The sequence below is a fragment of the Theobroma cacao genome, chromosome 5, assembly GCF_000208745.1.
Source record: "Theobroma cacao cultivar B97-61/B2 chromosome 5, Criollo_cocoa_genome_V2, whole genome shotgun sequence".
NCBI lineage: Eukaryota > Viridiplantae > Streptophyta > Magnoliopsida > Malvales > Malvaceae > Theobroma > Theobroma cacao.
Window position 1 is genome coordinate 440,455 of NC_030854.1, and position 25,800 is coordinate 466,254.

Here is a 25,800-nt window from a genome sequence, read left to right on the forward strand (position 1 = left end):
TAGGGGATAACAGTTATTATGCATCTTTACTGTGAACATTTCAAAACCCGATGGATCAAACACAGTACACTGTCTACCTCTAAATAGCAAAGCATACTTGTTTTCAGCTAATTGTCCCACACGAAGTAAATTTTGACTTGCTTCAGGAACATAATGCACACTAGCTATGTGTTTAACTCATGATGTAGTATTCACAGACACAGTTCCAATTGCAGCAATTTTCAAGAATTCACCATTTCTAATTTTAACCCTAGAATTGAAACTAGTATCCAAATTAAAAAATAGGGATTTGTTACTTGTAAGATGGTGTGAACAGGTACTATCTAACAGCCAGATGTTTGACTTCTCAGAATGTCCTCTCATCTGAGTCACAAACAATATTTTTTCTGCTTCATCAGCTTGCTCTACCACATCTGCTTGATCAGAATCTTCAATTTTCTTTGATTTACACATATTCTCAACATGACCCATTTGATGACAGGCTCTGCACTTAACATTGGGTCGATACCAATAAAACTTGACAGTATGATTCCTCTTCTTGCAATTAGGATAAGGAGGATATTTGTCCACAGTTTTACCCTTCTTCCCTTCATCAGTCTTACTTCCTTTTCCATCATTCTTCTTAGAACTGCTTCTTTTGTTCTTCAATCCCTTTATCTTAGCCACTAAAGCATTTTTAACCAGGTTATCTCCCCTCAAAGCTCTCATCTTCTCTTAAGCTAGCAAGGCACTGATGAGCTCAGTAATGGAGATTCTAATTAGGTCTTTTGAGTCCTCTAAAGAGGAGATCTTAGCTTCAAACCTTTCAGGGATGCTAACTAATATTTTATTGACTATCTGTTTGTCACTTACCTCTTCCCTAAGTTGCTTGAGCTGATTCACAAGCCTGAGCAGCTTGTCAATATAGTCTTGAATACCTTCATCATCCTTCATCTTCAGCAATTCAAATTTTTTGGATAGATTCAACACCTGCATAGACCTTGTCCGATCACTGCCTTGATATTTCTCCCTTATGCTATCTCAAACTTGCTTTGAATCCTCATAGTTCATGATCTTAGCAAATATGGATTCTGACACTGCAGTTTGAAGACAATTGAGAGCTTTATACCGCTTGGCAACCTCCTCACTATGCTGCTTAATCTGAGTAATAGTAGGGTTGGCATGCCTCTGCACAGGGATCTCACTTGTCTCAACAGCATCCCATACATCAAATGCCTTTAAATAAGTGTGCATTTTAACTGCCTAGAACGGGTAGTTTTCACCTGAAAAAATTGGAGGAGAAGCTGCATTGAAACCAGATGTGGCCATCTTAATCACTTACTAAATCACTAAAAAATAAGAAACAATTCATAGGCTCCTTAAGAAACCAGCTCTGATACCATGTAGAACTTTTTGAAGAATAAGAAATTTCAAGCTCACAAAGAACACAGCTCACAAAACCAGAAAACAGAGGAAAATAAGAAGCATCAGGAAGTAATTTGGGAAAAAACCAACCATCTATGTTCCTGTATTCGTATATATAAGCATCAAGGTAACCGTGCCTTAAGATTCGACATTGGAGAAAACACCTTACTGCACCACATAACTGTGCACAGAAATCTAGACATTGGATCCTGTGCATTACAACGACTCAGCCTAACGGCTATAATAAAATAAAAGACTGAACATAAAACGTGTTTTAATTGCCTCAACAGATTGAAAAAAAAAAAAACGACACAAGGACTGACGTTTAAGCCACAACAAAAAACAGAAGAAAACAAAATGACATAACAACAAACGTTTCATTTAATTATTAAGTAAAGAACCAAAACGACATAGTATCCTTCCTGCCTTCTTTCTTTCAGCCAGTAGCTGGTTTGCGCCCAAATTCATTCTTCTTCAACTTTTACCAACTGGAATTACTGAATCTTCAACAGATGGTGATTATGTGTTATTATTTAAAAATCATGCACGCATAATTTATGAGCCTATAGGTGAGTACTTGATGTGAGTTTCCATGATTCTTGTGAAATGGAGTAATGTATGCTTGTTGTAATAACATCATCATCATAACAGACATCCTTGTGGCACAAAAAGGCTTGGTCATTGCAATTATAAGTCATTATCGCAAGCTAGTGCCTCAAGTTTATTGCTTGATCTTCCAAAATTACATCAACATGGTCTTGTGTGCAGTTCATGTCCACCTGGTAAACTGACTAGAAAGCCTTTTCCTAAATTGAACTTCAACAAAACAATCAACAGGTTAGACTTAGTTTATTATGATGTTGCTAGTCCTATGAGTGAGTCGTCATTAAGTGGAAGCAGATACTTTGTCATTTTTATTGATGACATGTCAAGAATGACTTAGATTTATTTTATGGAGCACAAATTAAAAATGTTTTCCATATTTTATAAGTTTAAAGCCAAAGTTTTCGAAAATGAATCTAGCAGAAAAATAAAGACATTGATGTTAGATAATAGTGGAGAGTATACTTCATTAGATTTCCAAAGTTTCCTAAAAAAAAAAGGTATTCATCATCATTTGACTACTTTATATTGCCTTGAACCAAATGGGGTTAGTGAAAGAAAGATTAGAACAATTGTTGAGATGTTAAGATGTCTGTTATTTGACAAAAGTCTTCCAAAATCTTTCTAGGCTGAAGAAGCAAGTTCCTCTGTCCATTTGTGAAACATTTTGGTGACTCAAACTATCAACAATAAAACTCCTTATGAAGCCTAGCACAATGTCAGACCTTCTGTTGATCATTTAAGGATTTTTGGGTGCATTTGCTATCAACATGTGCTAGATAAGCTTAGAGACAAGTTGCAACCAAAGGCAAAGATTGGAATCTTCATTGGCTATAGTCAACAATCCAAGGCTTATAGAATTTATCAAGTTGCTACAGGTAGGGTCTTTGTTAGCATAAATGTATCATTTGATGAAGGAGATTGCTAGAATTGGGAGCTTAAACAAGTCCAGTATACAAGAATTCCAAATGGTAATGTTTATTTTCATCCTGTCAACAATGATGACATGCTTGATAGTGAACAGTCATTAGATGAACCTTTTATGAGAGGCACTCGATCATTATCTGACATATATGGGAGTTGTCATACGGCTTTAATTGAACTAACTACACTTGAAGAGGTATTCAAATCTTTTGAGTGGATTAAAGCCATAAGGAAGAGCTTAACATGATAACTCTTAACAAGACTTAGAGCTTAGTTGACAGGCCTAAACATCGTCATGTCCTTGGAATGAAGTGGGTATTCAGGAAGAAACTCTGATGGTATATTGAACAAGCATAAAGCTAGGCTGGTAGTTAAAGGTTTTCCTCAGTTACTTGATGTAGACTACCATGAGACTTTTGCACCAATTGCAAGAATGGATACCATTCGATCACCAATAGCTGTATCAGTTATGTTCAAATGGCAGATATATCATTTGGACATCCAATTTGCCTTCTTGAATGATGACCTACAAGAGGAAATTTATGTTAAGCAGTCTAATGGCTTTGAAGTTGAGTCCAATAGAGGCAAAGTATATATGCTTCATAAACTCTTTATGGTTTAAAGCAAGCATCATGTGCTTGGTATTGTAAAATTGATGAATACTTAAGTCAAAGGTTTCAAAAAAGCTACAATGAAGCAACTCTGTATGTGCAGAAGACAGGTGACCAAAATCCATTAATCATCTTATTATATGTTCATGATATGTTGGTTGCAGGAGGAGATGCAGAAAGAATTTCAAAGTTCAAATAAAAAATGCAAAGCAGATTCAAAATGACTGATCTTGGATAGATGAGTTACTTTTTGGGATTACAAATTTCACAATGTAGTTGAGGAATCTATGTAACTCAGACAAATTACATTATAAAAGTGTTGAACAAGTTCAGTATGAATAGTTGCAAGTCTACTGAAACTCTTCTTGTTACCAATGAGAAGCTATCAATTGATAAAGGTTCAAAACTTGAGGATCCTTCTATGTTCAGAAGCTTGATAAGATCACTTCTTTATATCTATGCATCAAGACTTGAATTGGTCTTTGTTGTGAGTTAATTATCAAGGTTTATGCAAGTTCCAACCTCTGAGCATTTCACAATTGCGAAAAAAGTTCTTAGATACTTGAAGGGACATCTGACTTTGGCCTTTATTTCACACATTTTAATGCAAGCTCTATTGAAGTGATTGGCTTCTCTGACAGTGATTGGTGTGGATGCATTGATGATAATAGAAGTACTTCAAGCTATGTATTTTCCCTTGGAAATGGATCATTCTGCTAGAACTCAAATAAGCAAGAAACCACAGCCCAATCCTCTACAGAAGCAAAGTACATTATAGTAGTAGTAGTAGTTACAAATTAAGCCATTTGGGTGAGAAAAGTCTTATCTAATCTTGGTTTTCTTCATATTCCTCCAACTTAACTATATGTGGACAATAAATCCATGGTAGTATAGGATTCACTAATTTATATGATTCTCCGTCGAGATATTATATAATTACCTAACTCAATTTACCCCCTATATATCAATAGAGAACTAAATCAAGCCAAGTACCTTCAGCCTAAGTCCTGATTATTGACTATGTATGGTTAATAAGTGTATGTCTATCCTATCAATTTATCACCCACTCAACTCTTGAAATGAATGAACACACATTATCCAATTCTAGGTTTATTTAGATTGTTTTTGTCAAGTATCATCTAAACACTGAATCTCATCTTGTTGGTAATCAATCAACAAGAGAGGAAATAAATATAGAATTGAATAAACATAGATAAATTTAAAAAGAGTATTTAACAAGAACCCAAACATCCAATCTACATATTAGTGTAGACACCTAAAAAATGAATAAAAAATTAATTAAAAAAATTAAATTATAATAAAATAAAATATATAATAAAATAATTTAAAAAAAAGAGAGATAAGGAATGGCTGGGCGTACGCCCAGCCATCCCTTCTCCAACCACCATGCATGATGGGGCTCTGGCCACCAACTCTTTGGTGCCAGAACCCCATTGCCGGGTTGTCTAAATTTTTGGACAACTCAGCTGTTAAGGACACCACCTGCAAAACCAAAAAGGGGGGAGGAGATCAAAAATCCAAAAAAAATCCTAAATCTACCAGCAAGCTACCTAGCTACAAACAAAAAATTAAAAAAAACAACAATAAAAAAAAAGCATAAAAAACAGATATACAAAAAAAATGAGAGAGGGCAGAGGGTTAGGATTTGAATTCGGTTTGGTTTAAGTGAGGGAGATTGGTGAGCTTTGAGGGAAGGGTTAGATCTTCAGAGTTCCGGCTAAATGAGAGTGGAAGCTAAAGCTTTTCGAGGCCGGTATACCAGCCATCGACAAGGGAAAGGGTAAACCCGGTTGGGTCACCGTCGACCGAGGCAGGGAGTGCCAGATCCGTCGATCGGAAGGGAAGAAGGCTTCGAGGGAGAGAGGCTGAAGTCTCACCGGTCTAGGTGAGGAAAACGGTGGAAGCGCCTGCCATAAGAGAAAGAGAGAGAGAGGGGAAAAATTTTAAAGAGAAGGCAGAGAGGTCGGTGGCTAGAGAGAGAAAAGAAGGCAGAAAAATGAGAGGAGAAGAGAAAAAGAAAGCTTAAATACTTAGGTTTAAGGTCTCCAAAATGACGCCATTTTGGAGGAGCACAAGCTGCTAAACAAACACTCCAAACGGTGCGTTTTGGGCTCAGTTTAGTGGACCTAGGAAGTTAGATCCATTGCAGCAGACTCGGGCTTTTTGTGGGTCTCCGAATTGGGCCAATCGCAACCCAACAAGGTATAACTCTTTTCTTTTTTTGCTTGGGCTTGTTTTAGTTAGTGTTGGGTCTAGCCCACTTTAATTAAAATGCATTTATTTTTTCTAGGAAAGAAATATATATATAATATGAATACTTATATTTAATATTAAAAATCAAAAAATAATAATGATAAGTAATAATAAAAAATAAGAGTAAAGATGCATAGTTTAGAGAAATATATAATAATATATATATATATTAATAAGCATAATCCATGTCTCGTAATACAATTAAATGCGTAATTGTGTGCTCAAATATCTAGAAAATATGAAAATCCATTACATGTTTAAATCCTATATNAAATAAATAATAAAATAATAAAATAATAAAAATAATAAAAAAATGAATGAAATGATTATTTAAAAAATTTCATCCATGAGAGGTAAAGAGTTGCCTCTTCTAAGTGGATTTTTTTTTAATGCAAAGTTCAAGACGGATTTTCACCGAAGCGTCGGGATAAATCCGAACTCCAAATTTCAATACCCATCAACTCAAATAATAATATATATTAAGAAAAGTAAATCTACACAATATCACATTTAAATCTAGGTTAGTGTAGTTAGTTAATTAGCAAATAATTATCATTAAATAAAATTAAGTTAACCATTAATTTAATTAATTGTTTATTTGATTAAAAAAGGAAAATAATACATAAGATGGAATATTAATTCACTATGCTAGTTAAAGAATATAGATTTAAATGGGAAACTCTAAAAAATAATAATAAATAATTAAGTAACACTAAGTATATAAACAAGGTGATAAATATTTAAATACATAGTTGGGTGAATTATGAATCACCTAAGTCAATAAATGCGTACATATAGACATCAACATTTTATCCTGTCATAGCACGCCACATTTATTTTGCAAATGGTACGGGAATTTCGATGATGAGATTTCCCCGAAGAGCTTGTAGAGACGAGTTCTTCCGGGGATATCTCTAGGTGAGGAGAATTTCGAGACTTCACCAAAGCGTTGGGATGATCTTCGAATAATTTTTCAAAAAAAGATTACCGACCCCATTATTTAAAATAAACGAGTCATGACATCATTTAACGCTTGCATCACATGCATACGTAAAACCAAATAAAAGACTCAGACAGTCAATTTAATAAAAATTTAGTTAATAAGTAGGGATTAAATCAAAAATAGGCTATAATAGGATAACTTAAGAATAAATGGTACCGTTTATGGAACGGGCGCCACGGAGGTGCTAACCTTTCTCCGTGCGTAACCATACTCCCGAACCCATATCTAAAAAGACGTGGATCAGTTCTCGTTCTTTCGACGGACCTAAAATTAATTTAGGACTTTGTCGATTAGAATCGGGTTAATAGGTGACCAATCACACCTAGATAAAAAAAAAAAGATTGGTGGTGACTCCTAAACCATTTAATTTTCGCCCGCATCTGATGGTCGGGTTCTCGGACCCGCACGTTACGACAATTAGTATCCTCCATGATCCTAGATAGAAAAATTTAGCTCAGCATATTTATAGTAAAATCTAATATTTTCAAAAAATCATTCATTTCTACAATAGAACATAGAAGGAGAAAAATAAAACTAGTGAGGGAAAAATGAGCTGATGCAGATGATTAAAGCCTCCCCAAAAATCCTTGATTCCTTTTTTTCCTTTTTGTAGAAAGCCTTTTTTTTTTCTCTCTGAAAGTTACTGCAAAATCTCCCCCAATTTAGCCCTAAAAGACTTCTTTTATACCCTAATCTTAGCCACCCGATGGAAAGATTGGATGATCAGGATTTATTGAGTCCATGCTGGCGCTGCGGCCCCAAGTAATTGGTACTGCAGTGCCAAACGCTGATGTGGTTGTCTGCTTCTTGTTTGGTGCTGTGGCTAAAATGGAATCTCACTGTGACACCAAACCCTTTGTTTTGGGCACTTAATATTGCTGAAATTGGCGCTGCAGCCAGAATGGAATCTCGCCGTAGCGCCAAACTCTCTGTTTTGGGACTTACATTGCTGCTGAATTTGGCGCTGCAGCCAAAATGAAAACTCGCCGCGGCCCCAAACTCTCTGTTTTGGGACTTGACATTGCTGCTGAATTTGGCGCTGCAGCCAAAATGAAAACTCGCCGCGGCTCCAAACATGCTTTGTTGCTTTGTGTAGTCTGCAGCAATCCTTCGGCTTCTAATGCGATTTTGACCATGCTCTAATCAGAATTAGGCAAAGTGATAAACATAAAAGTTGTAACCCTTCCTTTTGGCTTTCTAGTGATCCAAAAACCACGACGATCAAGCATATGTAACTCAGTTTATGCTCAGAAAACCGCAGCATGTTCATCCCACAATATGCATCAATCCAACCTTTGCACAATTCACTGCAACTAAATCAATAACAACTACAATTAAACATTTTAACACATAAATGAACTAAACTAACTAACATTTAATCTACTCGACAAGCTTTTATTTCATTAAAGAAAAAGCAATTAAAACAATTTAAACAACACCTAAAACTCAAGAACTTAACCCTTTAAACACCTGAAATATAGCAAGATAACTCTATGAAGTAGAGTTATCACTTAGTATTTGTCATACACCTGTCTGTACAAGTGTTAACCATGTATGTAAGATATAAATGATTGTATTTACTCATCACTTAATGTATAAGCTCGATATTAACAAAGTTTCTCTTCTCTTAACTGTGTTTAGTTCTTAGCATTACTGTTATATATCCGTTAATGCTTTGAACAGAACATATCACAGTATAGTTCTGTATATATGTTGCAGAGCTTGTAAACATGGCTCGTATTCCTCCATCTATGAGCATAGAAACTGAGATGGAATGCGGAAGAAAGGAGGTTGTAGGCAGCCAGACGCTCCAAAGGATTGCAGAACAGCTTCAATGGTACAAAACACCTAGTCTGATTGAAGAATTGGAAAACGTTACCGGTCGTAATATGGGCTCAAAATTTGGGATCATGGATCATGTAGAAGGTGAAAATGGGCTGTTTACTCATGCAAACTGGAGGAAGAGGAGAGCAGCTGTCCTGATATGCCTCTTTGAGGGCAAGCAAGGCGAGCTACGCGTTATTCTCACCAAGAGATCGATGAAGTTATCATCACACCCAGGTAACATGGACAAATGTTATTTGTTTCTTAATTGAACGTGTAGGTATAATTGTTATATCATGTTTGAAGGATCAAAAATTATGAATTCCTCTGATAGAGAAAGAACATAGTTCATAGACACATGACAAAAATTTGTGGATGCTTAAGTATTTTTCTTCGAAGGAAATAGGTGATGTAGCATTGCCAGGTGGAAAGATGGAGGAAGGAGATGATGATGACTCTGCTACTGCATTAAGAGAAGCTATGGAAGAGATTGGCTTGGACTCATATTTGGTTCAAGTAGTTGCCAAGTTAGAGCCCTTCATCTCCCAGGTATTTGTGAAATTCACAATTTTTATTAGGCTTTTTCTGTTAGATATAAGTCTCAAATTCTAAATCTAAAACGTCATGCAGAACCAACTGAGGGTTGTTCCTGTGGTAGGCCTACTTGCCAAGATAGAAGACTTCAGTCCTGTGCTTAACTGTGATGAGGTTGATGCTGTTTTTGATGTCCCGCTGGAAATGTTTCTCAAGGTCTCGAATTTTTGGTCAATTAAGTTGAAAATATATAGGAAACATTCCTGTGGATTTATACATCCACAATCACACACATTTGCTTTGTCAATGGAAACAATTAATGTGAAAAAAGGTCATCAAATCTCCTTGTTCTAGAGAAAAGGAGGTGAACTAGAACAAAAGAATGGCAGCAAAAACATTACTACTTTCTAAAAGACCATTCTTTAGATTCAGGGTGGCAATTCTGGTAAACAGGGAGGTCTTGGGGATTTAGAGACGGTAACTGTATCAACTAACTACCTGACAGGTGCTAAATTAACTGGATGAATCACTTTCATATCATTGCAATCCTTACCATTGACAAAGACATTCAGGATTCCGCAACTAACTTCATTCTGCTATTCTGCAGGTAGATAATCATAGATGTGAAGAAAGGGCATGGAAAAGTTGGAAGTATGTTTTCCATTGTTTCGACTGCGAAACAGAGCAAGGAGCTTTTACAATCTGTGGTTTGACGGCAAGCATTCTTATTAGAGCAGCCTCTGTTGTCTACCAGCAGATTCCATGTTTCTCTAGCAATCTCCCTGACTTTCAACAGCTGCAAAGGGCTTTGAGTAATGCAGCATAATATACTTTGTACTTCGGTCGGTTCAAAACTGCGTAAGCATGAGGCAACCAGTAACCAAAACTCGATGTCTTGATGTTTCCATAGCTGTGAATCAATATACTAGGCTAATTTTATTGAATAACATAAATTCTATACCAGAAAGCAATTCTGCCACGGCATCTCAGAAACTGCTTACAGTCTTCAGCCATTTGTTGTTCTCAAACTTTGAGAGTGAAAGATGACATGAGCTGGTTATCAAATATAAATGGTTGCGTAACTTGCCAAGTAATCATTCTTTCTTGTTTTTCTTTAGAATGACACCAAAGACCATCTGACTTGCATTGGAAATGACACTGAAGCTTCAATCGAACGAGCTTGGTCTTTCTGCAACAGGCAATTTGTTAAATAGCAGATGGGATTTGCCAAATTTTCATGTGCAAAATGCTACTTTGCTCATCAGTTCCTTTAGCTTTTCTAGCATCTCTTTCACCCATCCAATTTGAACGCAGCTTTGCGATACTATGCCCACCTATTTTCCTTTCCTTGATTAGATTGCAGTTGCATCATTTCAGGTTTAAAGATTCCAAGAATCCTCATGTCAAACTATCATATGTTCCCATTGTGCTAGGTATCACATGCATTGACCGACCAAGGTTAGCAAGTTCGCTACGAATTCACGGGGAGCACATGTGGGTCTAACAAGGAAGACCCTTCTCCCAAATCAATATTTTCAACTTTGGACAAAGTCTGATGTTTAGTCCTGTCAATGAATATAGCAAAATGATAATAATGATAATAAATAAAAGAAAAAACCATTCATTCTTGACACGAACCTTCCAAAGAATTTACCAAAAAGAAATAACAAGTACTTATATTTAAATAAGTAAACGAATGTTACTTCACAATCAATTTCCACTTTCTATTCACAGCCCACCCAACATCTATAAACACTTAAGTGGTTGAACTTTAACAAAGATATTGCCTCAGCTGGTGTATGCTTCTGGGTCAACTCTGCACGGCTCACGCTAAGTTTTATCCATGGCTGTCGAGCAGCTAGCCTACACAGCACACGAGATCGCCCCGGCAGTGCCCCCATGGCTAAACAAAGGAGACAATGCGTGGCAAATGATAGCATCGACTCTGGTGGGGATTCAGAGCATGCCTGGACTTGTAATCCTCTATGCGAGTATTGTCAAGAAGAAATGGGCCGTCAACTCAGCCTTCATGGCACTTTATGCCTTTGCTGCAGTCCTCATTTGCTGGGTCCTTTTATGCTACCGCATGGCCTTTGGTGACGAACTCCTCCCTTTCTGGGGCAAGGGTGCACCGGCTCTAGGCCAAAAGTACCTTGTTGACCGAGCCAAGATCCCTGAGAGTAAGCACAGGATCACCAACGGTAACTATGAGATCACTGAGCCTTTTTATCCCATGGCGACACTTGTGTATTTCCAATTCACTTTTGCTGCTATTACTCTTATTTTGCTCGCTGGTTCTGTTCTTGGTCGCATGAACATTAAGGCCTGGATGGCTTTTGTGCCTCTGTGGCTTATATTTTCCTATACTGTTGTTGCTTTTAGTCTCTGGGGTGGAGGCTTTCTCTATCGCTGGGGTGTCATCGATTACTCTGGCGGATACGTTATTCACCTCGCCTCAGGGATCGCCGGTCTCACCGCCGCATACTGGGTAACAGAAATCACAGTTTTATTTCTATCAAATTTCTCAAGTTTGATGATATCGTTTATTCCTGTATTGTTACAATTACTATACAATATGACACAGGTTGGACCAAGGATAAAGAGCGACAGAGAAAGGTTTCCTCCGAACAATGTTTTGCTGATGCTTGCGGGTGCAGGGTTGCTGTGGATGGGATGGTCAGGGTTCAACGGAGGAGCGCCATATGCTGCAAACATTGACTCTTCTATAGCAGTACTCAACACAAACGTTGCTGCAGCAACGAGCCTTCTTGTCTGGACATCTCTTGATGTTGTGTTCTTTGGGAAGCCTTCCGTAATTGGAGCTGTTCAGGGAATGATGACAGGACTTGCTTGCATCACGCCAGGAGCAGGTTCGCAATTTTATAAAATTATTTGGAGAATTATAGGGCAATTTTGCAGCAATCGATCCGATTCAAAACTTTAAGAAAACTGTTGTTTTTTTGTTCCAGGTTTGGTGCAATCGTGGGCTGCTATAGTGATGGGAATGCTTTCCGGCAGTATTCCATGGGTATCCATGATGATCCTTCACAAGAGATGCAGTTTGCTACAAAAGGTAGGTGTGACCGTACGACTTTGTCCCCATTTTTTGTTTCTTCTGTTTCCGTAAATGCGTTGGCTTCCCATCCCAGATTTCAGGCTTGACTAACTCCGTTGGCTTAGTTTGATTTTTCCCATCAATTTTTCTACATTGAATCTGTACAAAATTTGAACCCCCAAAAAGCACAAGGTCTAGAAAGATTATGTAGGTTGTTTTAAGAGCACTAGTGAGAAAGTCGTCCAAAGTCAATGAATTCAGGACTCTCACGGTTCACCATTTGCGGCCAGGACCACATATCATAAATCCTAGAGGCCCGAAGATTGAATTCTAAAACTTTCATCTTCTCAACTTGCAACCTGCATCCTAGCTCTTGCTTCATTGAATGGTTTTCAGATCCTGAGATTGATGGTCTGAAATTTTATTTTCTTTTCCCTGGGAAAGTTCTTTTGGACACAGCTTCTTTCCTAGAAATTATGTATACAAGTTAATAAAATGACTTCTGTAACGAGTTTCACCACATGCAGAATGCCAGCTCAAGCACTAGTTTGATGCTTGTCTTTTCGGCTTTTCTCCTTGCTTAAAGTCATGGTTTATCCAAAAAGAAATGATAAGGTTCGCCCCCACCTTTGGAAAATTAACCCCAGGTCACTTTCAATGATGGAAGCATAGCATTTTCAATCATGTTTCTAATCTTTGTTCTCCAATTGCCAAGAGCCTGAGAATTTTGACCATTACTTACCCATTATAAAAAGAAGCCCATAAACAACAATATAGACACGATCCCATTGGGTTTTCTGGCATGTGAGATTTGATCTTTTACATTGTCTGCTCCACACGTTGGATGTCAAGTATTCAACTCTAGAATTGTTAAAAAAAGAAACTGAGTCAAAAACTTGGATTGCCACTGCAATTTCGTCCATGTATAGACATAAGCATTGATTGAATTCTAGTTGGAGGATTAATTAATTTCGTACCACGGGGTTGAAGCCATCAAAGTTTATAAATTTTAACTTGACCATTTTGTGCTTTGATGTGACCACAGATAGATGACACACTTGGTGTTTTTCACACCCACGCGGTGGCCGGTCTGTTGGGCGGCCTCCTCACCGGGCTGCTGGCAGAGCCAGACCTCTGCAAGCTCATACTGCCGACCGACACAAGGGGTGCGTTTTACGGTGAAAACGGAGGTGTGCAATTCTTGAAGCAAATAGTAGCAGCCTTGTTTGTCATTGGTTGGAACGTAGCGTCCACGACCATAATTCTTCTAGTAATAAGGCTGTTTATACCATTGAGGATGCCCGATAACCAGCTCGAGATTGGAGACGACGCCGTCCACGGGGAAGAAGCATATGCCCTTTGGGGTGATGGAGAGAAATACGACCCGACAAGGCACGGTTGGCACACGTCTTCACACTCAGAGGTGACAGCACCATCACCTTATGTGAATGGTGCAAGAGGAGTAACCATCAATCTGTAGCTGCTGCAAACTTTGACACATAAATATAGAAAATATTTTGCTGTAAATATGATTTTTCCTGTGTGAGATTGCGTGGTGGGGAGGTAATATATACATATCAGAAAGGAGAGATCCTCAGCTCCTGGCATCTTCAATTTTGAGAATGGACACCCTTATGGTCTGCTTGTATTAGCGTACCCTGCAAAAGCGGATTGTTTCTGTTTTAATCTCAACAACGTTCTTTTCCTCTTTCTTTTTTTAATTAATTGAGAAAAGATTGCCACTAGCATGAAACATTGCCTGTCTTTGACCGCAGAATTGAAAGGAAACAAGTATACTGGCCAACCCAGTGCCCCTTTCCTCCGGGAAAATGTCTATCATCACAGGCTGACACCTTTTCTCAAAAGCAAATGATTTTGGATGTATGATTGCACTACCAATCACACAATGAATGATGAGAAAAAGATGGGATAATTGTCTTAATTAGAACAGCCGGTAATTATGGCTTTGTTGGAAAGACTTTAGCGACCCAAGGTCAAGCCCTGTCTGCTCAATCCATATTTTGGCCCCCCGGTACTTTTCCTCAAATTTCCCGTGCTTTTCTTGAACCTCATTCGTTCATTCATATTAGCCTACGGAAGTTGTTCAACCAAAAGGACATGAGAAAATGTTCCATTCTGGAGTGAAAGACTAGCTATTTTATTTTTTTTTTATAATTGAAAGAAGAAAAATTCAAACTCTACTCTTTTAAGCGAAAAAATTATATACTAATCAATAAACCAACTGCTTGAGTACTAGTGAAATACTTGTTAAGGTTGACCAGCTTTCTTGCAGGATTAAAATCTGCATTCGTATTCTTCCCAAATTAAAACAACACTTCCTTCTGGCCATTAATAGCAAGTCCTTCTCAAGACACAACTTGCTTGTAGTTGTCTCATGACCAGGGAACTGCAAAAGGTTCCATTCAAAACCGTTGCAAACTCAACATCAACATTTATAAACCTTGTTAAGTGTGACAAATTCAGATCCCACCTTACTAAAGATCTAGGAAGTATATCTGTCTAATGATAAAACTTGTTTGTAAAATGTGTAAGATCGAGCTCCACGAGCATACACGACAAGAATAAAGCAGAGAAGCAAGAGTTGAGTTCAGAAACCTGCTTAAGTGACCATGTCGAAGGGTAGAACACATCTAACCGGTCACATGATCCCTGTTTTGTATGCAAAATTTTCCACATGAGAACTGAGTATCTCCAAGATACTTAGAAAATGTGGTCTAGTTAAGAGCTAAACTATAAATAATGAACCAATTCATAAATAAGGTACTATAGAATAAAAGACCATGAATTCAAATATTATATCACAACTGTTAAAAATGCAGTTGTCTTTCAAGCATAAGATATATCTCCGTTAGCTTTAGTAAATGCCACACCAAAAAAGGAGCCCTGCATGATACATATGTTATGTTCCGCAGACAAGTTTTATAGGCCAAAGAATTGGGCAAATAATAACTATTCAAACTGTTCCCAATCCTGCGTCATTTTTGTTGAAGATGACATAGGTGGAGGGGCAGTCAAACTCCCCATTCCAGAGTCAAATGTCTCCCAATTTGTTGTCACAGACACAGCATTGCTACTGTTGCTAAATGGATTGGAATTTCTTGCTTTTAGATTGTCCAGTGTCTCATGGAAGTTTTGGACACGTCGCACCTGATCAAGGGAGCAATGAGTTGATGCGACATCATGCAGCAGCATATACATAATTGATTGGCTATAAATAGAATTTACAATATTGTAAAGCTTGAAACATGATGCCATAAAAGATATACATGCCTAATCTACTAATTCCATAAACTCCCTTCCTCTTTCAGCACAAAGCAAAATATGACACTCTACTAGAATTGTTTGCATGAAGAGTACATTGCCATGACTATATCCATGACTGTGTGTTTGCCTTCACACACCTATTCTCTGGTAATGTCAGAGTTGACATGCTGGAGAGCAAGATTATGGTGCAAACTATTCTTCAGTCATGGATTTGTCGGTTTGTTGTCATTATAGGAAGTGGCAAGTTCTAGCATTACCAACAAAAATGAATTCAAAGGACAAATAGCAATATTCTCCTTACAACAGGTATTAATATCAAGGTGACACAGCTTTCCCAAAAGAGAAGATCATGGGAACCAGGGGCTGAATATCTTCCATTTACTGGGGAATTTAATTGAAATATCAAACAATAGCATTCCTATATTTCTCATGTAGAGTAGTCCTTAACTGACATTGAAAAGCAATAACTTAAGACTTCTTATGATTGTACAAAGGAATTCCTTTTCTGGATTATGAATGAAATCTAATGTCCAAAAAAAAGAAAAACTTAAAGACTTAGTAGCCATATTCCCAATAACCAAAGATGGAAAAAAAGGATTCAGGTTGCAACGCATTAGTGAGACCTAATAATTCCATCCAAATAGTTAAGAACTCTAAATGCCCATCATATTTCCAAATCCTTTCTAATAACATTAGATACAGGACATGGGCAAGAAACAACATACCTCAGATAAGAGGATATAAACACACGATACTCATTGATAACAACTATAGCTGAACAATCTCAAAACCCCAGTTTACGTTCAACTCTTTTTAGCAATTGGTTAAAGATATATTTATATTGCAAATGATGCAATAAGTGAGTACAGTAAAAAAAAAAAAATCAATGCAATATGCGAGCATTGTCCACAAACAAAATGTAGTAAACCTCAATGCCTACAATACCAACCTCAGCCTTTCGCTGTAACTTTGCTTCTCCTTCTGCCTCAATTCCATCCAATTTCAGCAGCTCTCTCATGAGTAACTCTGCCGAAACATCAAATTCCTCATTTGCAACCTTGGTCCCACTGTTCACAGCCACTTCTAATGCAGCCACCTATACAGAAGAACAAGAAAAAGAAAATTCTAATTAAGTGTCAACGAAGGATAGGCTTCAGTCTCCATAGTAATAAATACAGCAAGCGGACAAACTCACTCTTTCCGAAAGCTTGTCAACCTCTTTTCTAACTCCAGCAACCGCTGCAAAAGCCTTTGACATTTCTTCACTTTCTCTCATCTCCTCAACCTCATTCTCTTCGCTAGATGTGGACTCTTCAGCCTTCTCTTTGCTACTTGACATCTCCTCAACCTTCTTCTCTTTTCTTGCTGGATTCTCTAGAAGCAAAACCTTGGATTTATCCTTCACACCAGCCACGTTCAAATGCTCTTTGTCCTCTTTCTCCTTCCCTCTAAACAAGACCTTTTGTCTATCAGGTTCCAACCCAGTTTTTTGAGCAATTTCTTTCTTCAATTCCCCTGCCATCACCCGATAAAAACAAGAAGACATAACAATTTGAATCAGCACAATGAATTACAATTCATAACAGGAAAAAGCAGCTTCTTTTACCAAGTGAAATCATCCAGTCCAATAATCAAACAAGTCTTGTTAAATTTCATACAAAACTAAGAATCCATCAACGAACTTACACAAATGCAACTAAAAACAATGAAAATAGAGCAATACCAGAAGCAGTTTTAGGAGTGGAAGCCCCAAGACCCATATGAAAAGGCATAAACAAACGACAGAAAACCCTAATCACTCTTCATTTGCTTATCCACAAAGACACACCAATATCTCCAATTAACGCCCACAGAAACAATTAACACGCGCATGCACGAAACCAATAATTACCCAAAAAAAAAACTAAAAAGAAAGAAAACGTTCTTCTTTTTGTTTTTAATTTGAGGCTATAAAAAGAATGGAGAAGGTACAAGGAAGTTACCGAAAGTAGAATGGGCAGGGACATAGAGCTCGTGCTGGGCCGGGCCATATGAGACGTTGATCTTGATCATGGGCCCGAAAGAAGAATCAGCAGCAGCAGTTTCGTGATCGTGTTTGTGATGATGATCTTCCTGGCCGTCTCTTCGCTGGACCAGCATGCCTCCTGGTCTCAACTCCCAATCGGTTTCTTCGCTTTGGGCGTTGGGACTTTTCGTTTGGAAATCAAGATGATGGAAGGAGAAAAGGGTGGGAAAATTTATATATGTATATTTATATAAATATCACTCGTAAGAATATTCGACGACAAAGAAGAAGAAGAGGGAGATAGATATGTTTTTTTTTTTTTCAGAGATTTCGGTGAATGGTAACTCAACCGTATGTCGGTTTGGTCGGTTTCCGTCCGGGGTTTAAATAAGTTACCATTGATCTTCTTTAATCTGGCTAACGCTTACAACGGCGTCGTTTTATATTGTCCGTCATGGTAAAAAGGGGAATTTGCGAGGGACAAACACACGAATAAATATCAATATACCGAAGAATTCTGAATAACTTAACAACAGGGTACATGTTTAACTTGTACAAATTGGTTATTGAGTAGGTAGAATATGCTAGACTTGCAATGAAAAACACACCGCGAGTTCAGATGGAAAGAACATAACGAAATCTTATGTCGGATAAGTAAAGAAGGGATCTTGGATTTATATTAAAGGTACACCCCATTATCTTCACTTTTGAAGAGATGACAATGGCCATTGACCAGCGCACTATTGTTTATATTATAGATCCATATGAGCCACAAAATCTCAACTACTGCCTATATTTGGTGCAGGCAGGGCCATGGCGACTGACCATAGCATCAGTTATTGTCTCACTGTCTTTTGTATCTCTTCTTCTTCCGATGTCATCATCCTCACACTAATATCCGAACTAGTGGTAGTTGAATCCAGAAACTACATTTATTCGAGCCATAATCTGATTTTCATTCTGATAATCCTTCTTAACATTCTCAAAATGATGCCATCAAGCCCTAAGGATGTGAAGAAATTAATGGAACACCATGTCTGCTACGTAAATAGGATAATCCATTGTGACACAAACAAGTCATGCATTATCACGCAATAAGCAAGCTGCTCATTCAGTCCAGGGATGTCAACATGCTTGGATATTGGTTATTTTCCAGCATCAGAACAATCATCATTCACCATGAAGATGAACGCAGTTCCAATATGTTACCATACATGACGGGAGGATTTCAGTACTAGAAACAAAGCAATAATACAAGAGCTAATATCATATCAAGAGGAAATCAAATACCTCGAACACTTGGCCTAGATGATGAAACAGATGGCTTCGAAAAAAAAGAGAGCATTTATCCATGGCCAGGACCTTCCTCACCAAGCCTGGTTATAGACCGTTTGTATAAATCCAAGTTTGTCATTTATTGTCCACATAACTAAAACCAATCCACACTCCTCATTTCATAACTGGCCAATGTCCAAAGAACTCTGCATACATTTAAAATCTCCTTCCTCAAGACTTGGCAACATTGGTATACACAAAGTAGAAGGTGATATATAGAAACAGGTTACATTCGTAAGTACTTTTACATTTACATACCTGGAAGCCTTACCAAATAGAAGAGAAAAAGTGGTTTCCTTCTCATATAGGCTAAACCAGACAAACAAAGAAATCTTGCGCTAGGCAAATGGAGAAGATCCTGTAACATTGCTTATCTTAATTTGTTCCAAGCAAATGTATAAACCAGTTCCTAAACTTTTCCTAGAAGATGTTGCTGATGCTGTAAAACCATGCCTCAAAAACAAACCATCACTCTCTGTGCATAATGTTCTCTTCCCACTGGTAATTTTATGAATCTTGACTTGAGGATTATCCATATCTTTGACAACCAATGAGAGGTAAATGAAAGGATACCAGAAATAGTATAGCAATCAAATAAAATTTCCCCAATCCCCTGCGTGCGGCCATGTGTATGTGTGTATAAATTCATTGTAGTTGAGGAAAAAACTACACTTAAATTTTCTCCATAATCACACTATCTTCAATCATGATAACTAGAAATTCATTGAAATGAAAACATCATAAAACCTTTTCCAATTCCTTGATTATATAGTTATAGTTTCCCATCTCTTTTGTTCTGTTTGCACTATTCAAAAGAGAATTTTAAACAAAATTGTTTCTTCTAGTTTTATTAGTTAGCTTTTTCATCACTCACAAAAAATTTTCTAATTTGTCAATCTATTTCAGGTATCGATGATTGACAAACTTCTTTTAATCCCCACCTAAACTCCCAAAAAGTAGGAACAAGAACTATAACCAGATACAATACAGAGGATTAGAAACACTCACTGGGAAAAAATCAACAATGAACTAAACATATCACAACGTAATGCATGAACAGAAACAATCTGTTTCAGGTCCTAAATGAATCATAATTTCCATAGGGCATCAAGAACTCCTCAAAATAATAGAAGGTACAACCTACCAGGTGACGACTAAGACAGCATGCAGCTGATATAAGGCATTTAGCAGCTATAAAACAGGTTGCTTATTCCTGTTACTATGAACAAAAGGAAGATTCTCATAAGTTTAGTTCATGATAGCCGTTGCTGGTACAATGTTCGCAAAGCCGATAAAGTATCAACTTGCAGCAATTCTCTAATACCATCATCCAAATACCGATAAAAGGAAATATTAACAATGGTAGCGTGCAACCAATTTTGCTTTGCCCGCAATAACATTACAATGAGAAGAAAAGACTAAAGCAAAGTCATCCATTGAATAACAAATAATGTAAATTGTGAGGATGTATTATTCAAGGTAAGAATGAAAAAACCAGTAAAATTCCGCAATGGTGGCATTACAACAACAGAATTAAAAGAAAAAAAAAATCCTCAAATGATTAGATTTCATCCTCTTCCTCAATTTCCTGTTATATTTCTATCAAAAAATGATTCTCATCTATTCAATCTTAACCTATAAGTTTACTACAATAAAACCCCAAAGAAAATTAAATCATTCCCAAATCCCAATAATAATCGTCCAAATAAATTAATACCGCCATTAAAAAAATCAGAAATTACCCATCAAACTACCGATTCCTTAGTTCCTTCCAGCCCTTCCTCAATCTTCTTCTTGTTCTTCTCAATAGCAGCTGCAACCTCTGCAGGCATATACTTCTCATCATGTTTAGCAAGAACCTCAGTCGCTGAAAAATAACAGTCTCCGCTCCTTGCTTTACCGGAAACGCTCTTCGACGAAACTTCCCTTTTAGTCTCTTCTGTAAACGGCTTAACAAATCCTTCAACCACAACGGAATGTCCCTCTCTAAACAAATCCGGTAACGAACCTTCGTACCTAACCAAAATATCGGTTATCAAATCGGTAATGACAAATTCCATTTCTTTGCTAGAGCCCGGTTGAACGACGCTTCCTTCCAGAACCAGACCGCCGAGTCTAAACTTAGTTTTCGAAGGATTTTGCGTGTACTTTTCGAGGGCGTCGGTTGGGGTAACGTAAAAGACTAATTGTTCTTGAAAATTGTTGAGGACTAAAACTACAAAGCCCGCGATGCAACTGAAGGTCAAGGCGTAGGTCCAGAGGCGGCGGGTCTGGAGCTGGCGGGCTCGGGCTCCGATGTCGACTTTTTTGGGCCGGGTGGGGATGCGACGGGACGTGGAGAGGAAGCGAAGGGTGGGGGATGTGAAGAAATGGTCGACGGTGGTGATAGGAACGGGTGCGAGCTGAGAGATCAATGGTGGAGATTTAAGCGTGGCGAGAGTTGGAGGTTTCTGATTGTGGAGGTTGCGTAGGAGATGGGATCTGAAATGGAGGGCGAGCCTGGCGGCCATTTTTTATCGATCTCCCCTTCTGGTTTTCTCGGGAAAGTGATGGAAAATTCTGGGAGGGGTTAGTTGGGAGGGTTTTGGGGTTAGTAAGCAGACAAAACGGATGGCGGCAGTTTGGTCTTTGCAAGCTTTGATCGCGTGGGAAGCACGGCAGTGAAGACCATTTCTTTTTATTATTATTATTATTTAATTTATTTTAAAAATGTAATGGTAATTACAAAACAAAATTCTAATAAAATTAATTTTTATAAATAATAATTGATTAAAAAGGAAAAAATAAATATATCTATAAATAATAATTAATTTTACATAAATATATATTAGTATGATTTTCCAATTTAAATTTCAATAAAAAAAAGAATGATATGAACCTTGGATTATGAAAAAATGTAAGTAATCATTGTTGGGACAAGTCTATATTGTCATTTTAATGTATATATTGAAATTAAAAAGCCACCAAATAATTTTTTTTGTTAGCAAAGATATATTATAAGGTTGGTCTATATTATATATAATAAATAAATGTGGCTAAATCCTTTCACCATGCAAAAAATAGCTTTTTAAATAAAAAAAATCTTGAGATTTACTAATTACTTGAATTATAAGATTAAAATGCAATGACAAATGTACTTAATTATTTTGGACCAATGATAATGTATCTATATCTTCGATTTTGTATTCAAAAAATATTTTTTTTTAAACTTTTATCTTATAAAAAAGATGCAATATAAGTTTCGATGAATAGAATTTCTAAGTTAATAATTAGGATTGTATTTTATAAAAAGATACAGTAATATCTTTCCTGAGAATTTATGATGAATAGATTCTCTAAATTAATAATTAATATTTGAAATTGCAACTTATTCTTTAAATTATTAATTAATATTCGAAATTATGATAAATTATTTTTTTACGTTAATATTTAAATATCCCAAAAATCTGTATCTAAGCTTCCACTTGAATCGGGTCAGAAATACAGATTGGACGGATGAAATCGGGGCGGCCATTAAAAGGTAGAAAAGCCGAACAAAACCTTAGTGCTTACATTTCATTAGTTTGAGATTAATCTACTTAATTAAGAACAATTTATCCGATTATCGAATACTTTTCAAAGTTAATTAACAAAATATTTTTTTTCATAAAATACATTCAAGAACAAAAAATAAATTGATAATTAATTTTCCGTAGTTATGGTGCGACAAAAAGCAAAAATTAATTGATGTTCAGTAGCTCAAGATTACATATGACAAAGACTTTCACTTAAAACTTGGTCGTGAATTCTGCTTCTCCAAGCATATGCCCTTCGATTGAATCTAGCAGCTTCTCCTTGGTCACCTGCATACACAAGAAGCAGACCAGTCAGAATGAGCAATTCCATTGCAGATGAATGACATAGAGTGACCTGAATATTGATAAGCAACGTACTTTGTTGCCAAGTTTCAATTCATCATCCAAAGCAAAGAGCCTGAATTGGAAACGGTGGCCATGGGAGGGTAACTTGGGACCATGCCATCCAGGAACCTTGTGATCATTGCTGCCTTCTTTGATCTCAGCATAATCTCCACCAGCCTCCTCTTCCTTCCCAGAGAACCCCTCAGGGAGACCCTTCAACGTCGGCGGTATGTTAACAACCACCCAACAGGTCCAACGCACGATCGGTTCGCTGGGGTCTGGTGCATCTATGTCTTCCACCACCAGGGCCAGCGTGCGAGTCCCCTCTGGCACATTGTACCATTCCAGTGGGGGAGACAGATTCTTCTTTGCACCTTGACCTTCGTCTGTGTACTTCCTTGGCAACCTTCCTTCATGGTTTATGGCAGGGGATACGAGCCTGAACTGATCCTGATCGGTAGCCATGCCCTTAGTTTTTGCTCTGCTTAATTCTTCTCAGAATTCGCTGCCTGATTAGAACTTGTCCAGCAAGGTTGTTTATACATGGAGGTGGAGGCTGGAAGGAGATGACACGTGGTGCGATAAGTTTCAAGGTGGCGAGAGAAGGTTCGAGGAGTGGGGTGTGGATACACGTGGAGAGCCACATGGAGAGAAGTGGATTGTTCTAGCAGATCAACTTCTGCTAATTTGTTAACAAGATCTGCGGTTCTTTAATGGCGATCAGAGGCATCGACCTGTTGATTCATGCAGCTTACTCGAATGCCCTTGAAAATGCATCATTCTTCTTGAATTGGGCCAGGCTCAATGTAAGCTATACAGAGCAAGACCAAGCTTGGGTGGTAGCGGTACGCACTGCATAGGCTGTCAAATGTTTTCAAAGCAATCGAGCATGGGCTTATGGTTGGGCTTATTGACATAATCATTAACAGGCTCGCAGGATCAAGTTCAAGCACTAAAGTTTTGTTCTCCAACTGTTGGTTAATGGCTAAATCAAGAGCAGGAGGATGAGGACGACACATATAAAACCAGCAGTTAGTGTCCAATTCTCTGCCCTCAACACTCAAATCGTTTAGTCTTTTAGCGGTATGGGTGCTTGGAACTCAGTGTATCATATCCAGTCAATCATCTGCAACAGGATAGAGTCCTTGACCTTTGGGAGAAAGACTCCAGTCTCCCCCCATTTCTTCCCAAGATGAAACCCTCCGGTCAGCATGTCCTTTACTCGAACAAAAACAAAGTCTTTTGGCTATGTGATCCTTGATCCCTGATCTCACAGTTCACAACTTATTCTTTGGCAAACTCTTTTGCAAAAAGAAAAGGCTCGCCCTTTCATGCATGGTAAACATATCTCTTTCTCAAAAAGCCTAAAGAAGTAGAGCCGACATTTTTTATTTTTTTGCACTTTTCTTGATATATTAAAATCGGACAAAAGGAAAAGAAAGAAACGGGTCATGCAATGTTTCAGAGGGTCCTTCTTCAAGTTGTCCACAGATCTTTCGTAGCGTTTCTCTTACTCAAAAACTGAGACAAAACAACAGTTACCCTGTACCCACTATAACAAGTTAAAATCGTATCTGTCTCGGTGACATAGCAAACAGTGAATCAGAACATGTTAATAGCCATGTTTCTACTCAATGAGTAACCTTTCTTTCAATCAAATGGCTCATCCTAAGGTTTACCAGCTTCTGTCCCCAACTCTGTAGACTTCTTCTAGTTTTATCTTCTTTTGATATGGTTTTGGTTAACTAGTCCAGTCAAAGAAAAATCATTAATTTATGTTAAACTAGTCTAAAATTTATCAGAACAATCGGATAAAATCTGAAGAAATTGTGACTGATGTGTGTTGACTCGATATGAGAAGACTTGAAAAGCTGGGTATTTCAGTCGAACAAGAAAGAATAATTAGGGTTCTACCCACCCCCAACGCGAAAACCGGAAGCCACATGTGCTTTTACTTGCCTTTGTCTGTCCTTCTCTCAATGACTACATATATTTTTTTTTTGTCTTTCCAGCTTTAATCACTTCTTGTATTTCCATTTCATCATTTATGACTGCTGAATAAAGTAAGGATAGCCAGGGTAAGTAGTGACGAAAGGCTTGGCTGGAAAAGAAGTTCAAACAAACTGCGGCACTGTGCAGGTTTCCCATTGTTCAACCAATGGAAGATAAACCTGATAAATTCTTCAATAAAAACCTGAGCGTATATTGGCGGAATATTCTATACATGGATGCTAAAATTAGTCATGAATTGGGTCTGTTTCTTTGTTAGTTTACAGAAATTGGAGATTGTAGAGTAAAACCACCAATCCAGAGTTTATATATTTGCTTCCCTGGAAGCCATTTTTGCAGCCAAGGAGCCAGGATTTCCCTACTTCACCCTGGGGGGTTCTTTTCATCTGTAACAGTTAATTTCTTTTTAATTTGCATTTCTGTTGTGGCACTAATTTTTATGTTAAGGTGATGAGTTTGTCGTGACGTCTGAAAGTTATGAAAGGGTACATTTTCATTTTTCCTTTTCGAGCTCTTTCACCAAGAATATTTGAGGCTTTAGGCTTATTCCTGGTGCATTGATCGGTTCATGTATAGTTACAATTAGGTAATTTCGACTGACCTTTGATCTTCAGCCATACAGGGACAAGTAAAGGAACAACATGATTGCTAAATGGGGTATCGCAAACCATACCTCTGCCTTGTGGTTCCTATGGAAGGTTTGGTTATGGGGGAGATGTTTGCATGCTAACGGATCCAGTTTGAATCTGAAACTGGTTCAAACGAGTTTCTTAAAAAAATTCCCTTTAAAAGAAGAGCTGATATGACTGGAAGCTCTTTTCTTTTTCCTACTTAAAGAGGAGTAATCAGGGAACATGAATAGTTATTTTCTTTCAGCAAACAGTGTGTAACCTCAGGAAAAAGGCCTGCTTCGTACATTAAAAGCCCGGCAACGATTTGGTTCTTGGAATTAGGCACATCCTGCAACTATGATACATCCACTTCGATTTCAGAGAAGGACCCCCACGGCCCCCTCCCTCTCTTTCTTTCTCTTC

General features: G+C 37.6%; 5 protein-coding genes across 8 annotated transcripts; 2 read left to right on the plus strand and 3 right to left on the minus strand.

Annotated features, from left to right (window-relative positions):
• LOC18597488 (nudix hydrolase 15, mitochondrial) lies at positions 8,270–10,548 on the plus strand. Of its 3 annotated transcripts, XM_018121840.1 has the most exons (5): positions 8,270–8,371; positions 8,539–8,880; positions 9,050–9,192; positions 9,274–9,393; positions 9,785–10,548. In XM_018121840.1, exons 2-5 carry the CDS (start codon positions 8,550–8,552, stop codon positions 10,001–10,003), a joined length of 813 nt encoding a protein of 270 aa, XP_017977329.1. In that variant the 5' UTR covers positions 8,270–8,371; positions 8,539–8,549; the 3' UTR covers positions 10,004–10,548. The 3 variants fall into 3 exon arrangements, with proteins under 3 accessions (XP_017977329.1, XP_017977330.1, XP_017977328.1); XM_018121839.1 differs by lacking the exon at positions 8,270–8,371 and having other exon boundaries at positions 8,413–8,880; XM_018121841.1 differs by lacking the exons at positions 8,270–8,371; positions 9,274–9,393 and having other exon boundaries at positions 8,411–8,880.
• Positions 10,877–13,953, plus strand: LOC18597489 (ammonium transporter 2). The gene is made up of 4 exons (XM_007026558.2): positions 10,877–11,665; positions 11,762–12,047; positions 12,147–12,250; positions 13,278–13,953. Exons 1-4 carry the CDS (start codon positions 11,021–11,023, stop codon positions 13,710–13,712), a joined length of 1,470 nt encoding a protein of 489 aa, XP_007026620.1. The 5' UTR covers positions 10,877–11,020; the 3' UTR covers positions 13,713–13,953.
• LOC18597490 (BAG family molecular chaperone regulator 4) lies at positions 14,987–17,899 on the minus strand. Of its 2 annotated transcripts, none has more exons than XM_007026559.2 (4): positions 17,500–17,899; positions 16,713–17,032; positions 16,467–16,613; positions 14,987–15,400 (listed from the first exon to the last, which is right to left on the minus strand). In XM_007026559.2, the coding sequence occupies exons 1-4, from the start codon at positions 17,654–17,656 to the stop codon at positions 15,203–15,205; spliced, it is 822 nt and encodes a 273-aa protein (XP_007026621.2). In that variant the 5' UTR covers positions 17,657–17,899; the 3' UTR covers positions 14,987–15,202. The 2 variants fall into 2 exon arrangements, with proteins under 2 accessions (XP_007026621.2, XP_007026622.1); XM_007026560.2 differs by lacking the exon at positions 17,500–17,899 and adding an exon at positions 17,241–17,468.
• On the minus strand, positions 20,294–21,497 carry LOC18597491 (cytochrome c-type biogenesis protein CcmE). The gene has a single exon (XM_018120805.1). It carries the CDS (start codon positions 21,365–21,367, stop codon positions 20,603–20,605), a length of 765 nt encoding a protein of 254 aa, XP_017976294.1. The 5' UTR covers positions 21,368–21,497; the 3' UTR covers positions 20,294–20,602.
• Positions 22,513–23,267, minus strand: LOC18597492 (UPF0098 protein CPn_0877/CP_0992/CPj0877/CpB0906). The gene is made up of 2 exons (XM_007026563.2): positions 22,790–23,267; positions 22,513–22,699 (listed from the first exon to the last, which is right to left on the minus strand). The coding sequence occupies exons 1-2, from the start codon at positions 23,219–23,221 to the stop codon at positions 22,625–22,627; spliced, it is 507 nt and encodes a 168-aa protein (XP_007026625.2). The 5' UTR covers positions 23,222–23,267; the 3' UTR covers positions 22,513–22,624.